The following is a 1,941-nucleotide window of genomic DNA, read 5'->3' as shown; positions in this document are numbered from 1 at the left end:
GGAAGAATAAAGGTATTCCCCTACAGCCCAAGTGCAAAGATCCCAGGAGTAAGCCAGGTACCCACTAAGGCCCTGTGGAGTTTATATCAGGAAAGGGTTGTGACAGTAATTGCTCATCCAAATTCAAGAAGCCCAGCTAAATGGTCCAGAGGAGTAAAGTGAGAAAGTTAGGGTCTCTCTGGAGAATTATTCCTCAAACCTTAGCCCCTTAACAGAAATGAGCAAGACAGAAGCCTCCCGGCAGACTATTCAAGAGTCCATAGGTAAGTCTGTTGACACCTTGTTTCATCACTTGGATGATTATGCCACTATAAATCATCACCTTTGGTAAGCCACCTAGGCGCAGTCTATACCTTTGGCGGTAGCCCGATGCGGTTAAACCGCTGCCCAACTTTTGGCACTTTTTCCAGCGCAAGCCGCTTGCCCCTGGACTTCACTCGGTCAATGGCACTATAGTTGAAGGTCTCACTGGCCAGGTATACTACCTACAGTGGAAATAGAAGAGACACCTAGGTTAGAGTCAAATTTAAGGAACTATACCACTATGGCAGAGAATAGCTAGATGCTCACCAATACTGTTCCTCTTCCGCACATAAAAGGAATGCATTGCTCAGCCTTTCTAGCTGCCAGGATAGACTATATGACTAGTTCAGGCCAAGAGAATGTTGACAAAGTGATGTATGCCCATTACTTCCAGGCCTGGCCCCTAAAATCTCCCATGATCTTTAGCTCACATTCCCTAATCTGTGCAGCTGGAAATGAAGGGCTCTGAGATGGCAAAACCACATCATGGAAAGATCCTAGATCTCTTGCTGCTACCTGGAGTGACATGGGATCTAGGAAGCTGCCTAACTGGCATGGGTCTTGATGTGAGCAAGAAATAAACTACTACTGTGTTAAACCACTGCAGTTCAGGGGTTGTTACAGCAGCTATAGCATGAATTACTCTGACCACTACAGCTACCTCCTGGGTTAGGAGAAGATGGCCCAGTGCCTATTTGCTCTCCAAATAAAAACAAATTGCAATTTACTCTATACCCTTTTATTTCCTGTTGAATTCTGTACTATGTACAATTATTTACATTCAAAAATTAAACAAATATTAAAATTGGTTTTAATTTTTAGTGAGTTGCTATATATTTACATAGACTGTATCTAGAATATTACACAAGAAACTAGTAATAACAGCTGCCTCTGAGGAAGGAAACCAAGTGCCTGGAAGACAGGGGTGGGAGAGAGGCTGAATTACTCTTCTTTGTTTACTCTACTGTAATTTTTGCACTAGATGCATGCCATTACCTATTCAAAAAAAATTTTTAATAGGCCACCAATATTACACTTGATTGTCAAACTGCAGTGATATCACTGTAATCCATAATCCATATGTGTGTCCATTATCACACTGTCTCGTGATTATCCATTTGTATATCTAACTTGTTTCTTAAGACTAAAGAAATGTGGGGTGGATGAGAACATCTTATTTACATTAGCATCCCTAGTACCTAACACAGTGCCTGGCACATGCTCATTTATTAAGTGAATGGATGAATGAGTTACGAGCTTCTTTCAGAGATAGCTATAAGTGAGTTTTACCATATAAATACCTAAAATCAAATTTATAAGAAAATTCTTTCTTTTCCTAAGCCTTGCAAAATTCATTACAAATAACTAATTATTTTGCCCCCAAAATCTCAGAGACAGCATAAAATAATTCCCTTCCTCCCATCCATCCATCCATCTGTCCAGTTTTAACAGAGTACCTAAAATGGATGTGCAAAGTACTATAGGTTAGCACTCTCTGCCTTACAAATCTGGAAACACAGGCACAGGAATAAAGGGGAAAAAAGGCTTTCCTAAGACTACCTTGCCAGTTTCCATGGTGAAAACACTGGCTCTCAAGCCATAAACCACCCTTTCCCCCCATGAGATTTATTTTCGATC

General features: G+C 40.8%; 1 protein-coding gene across 1 annotated transcript in view; it reads right to left on the bottom strand.

Moving 5' to 3' along the window:
* The window catches only part of PI4K2A (phosphatidylinositol 4-kinase type 2 alpha), a 26,145-nt gene that overhangs the window by 13,574 nt on the left and 10,630 nt on the right, over positions 1 to 1,941 (bottom strand). Inside the window, exon 3 of the mRNA XM_007456218.1 lies at positions 354 to 485. Coding sequence (XP_007456280.1) covers positions 354 to 485 — 132 coding nt within the window. The remainder of the gene's footprint in view (positions 1 to 353; positions 486 to 1,941) is intronic.

The sequence above is a fragment of the Lipotes vexillifer genome, unplaced genomic scaffold (assembly GCF_000442215.2).
Source record: "Lipotes vexillifer unplaced genomic scaffold, Lipotes_vexillifer_v1.1 scaffold184, whole genome shotgun sequence".
NCBI classification, from domain to species: Eukaryota; Metazoa; Chordata; class Mammalia; order Artiodactyla; family Lipotidae; genus Lipotes; species Lipotes vexillifer.
The sequence above is the reverse complement of the archived record's forward strand: the minus strand, read 5'-3'. Positions and strand labels throughout refer to the sequence as shown.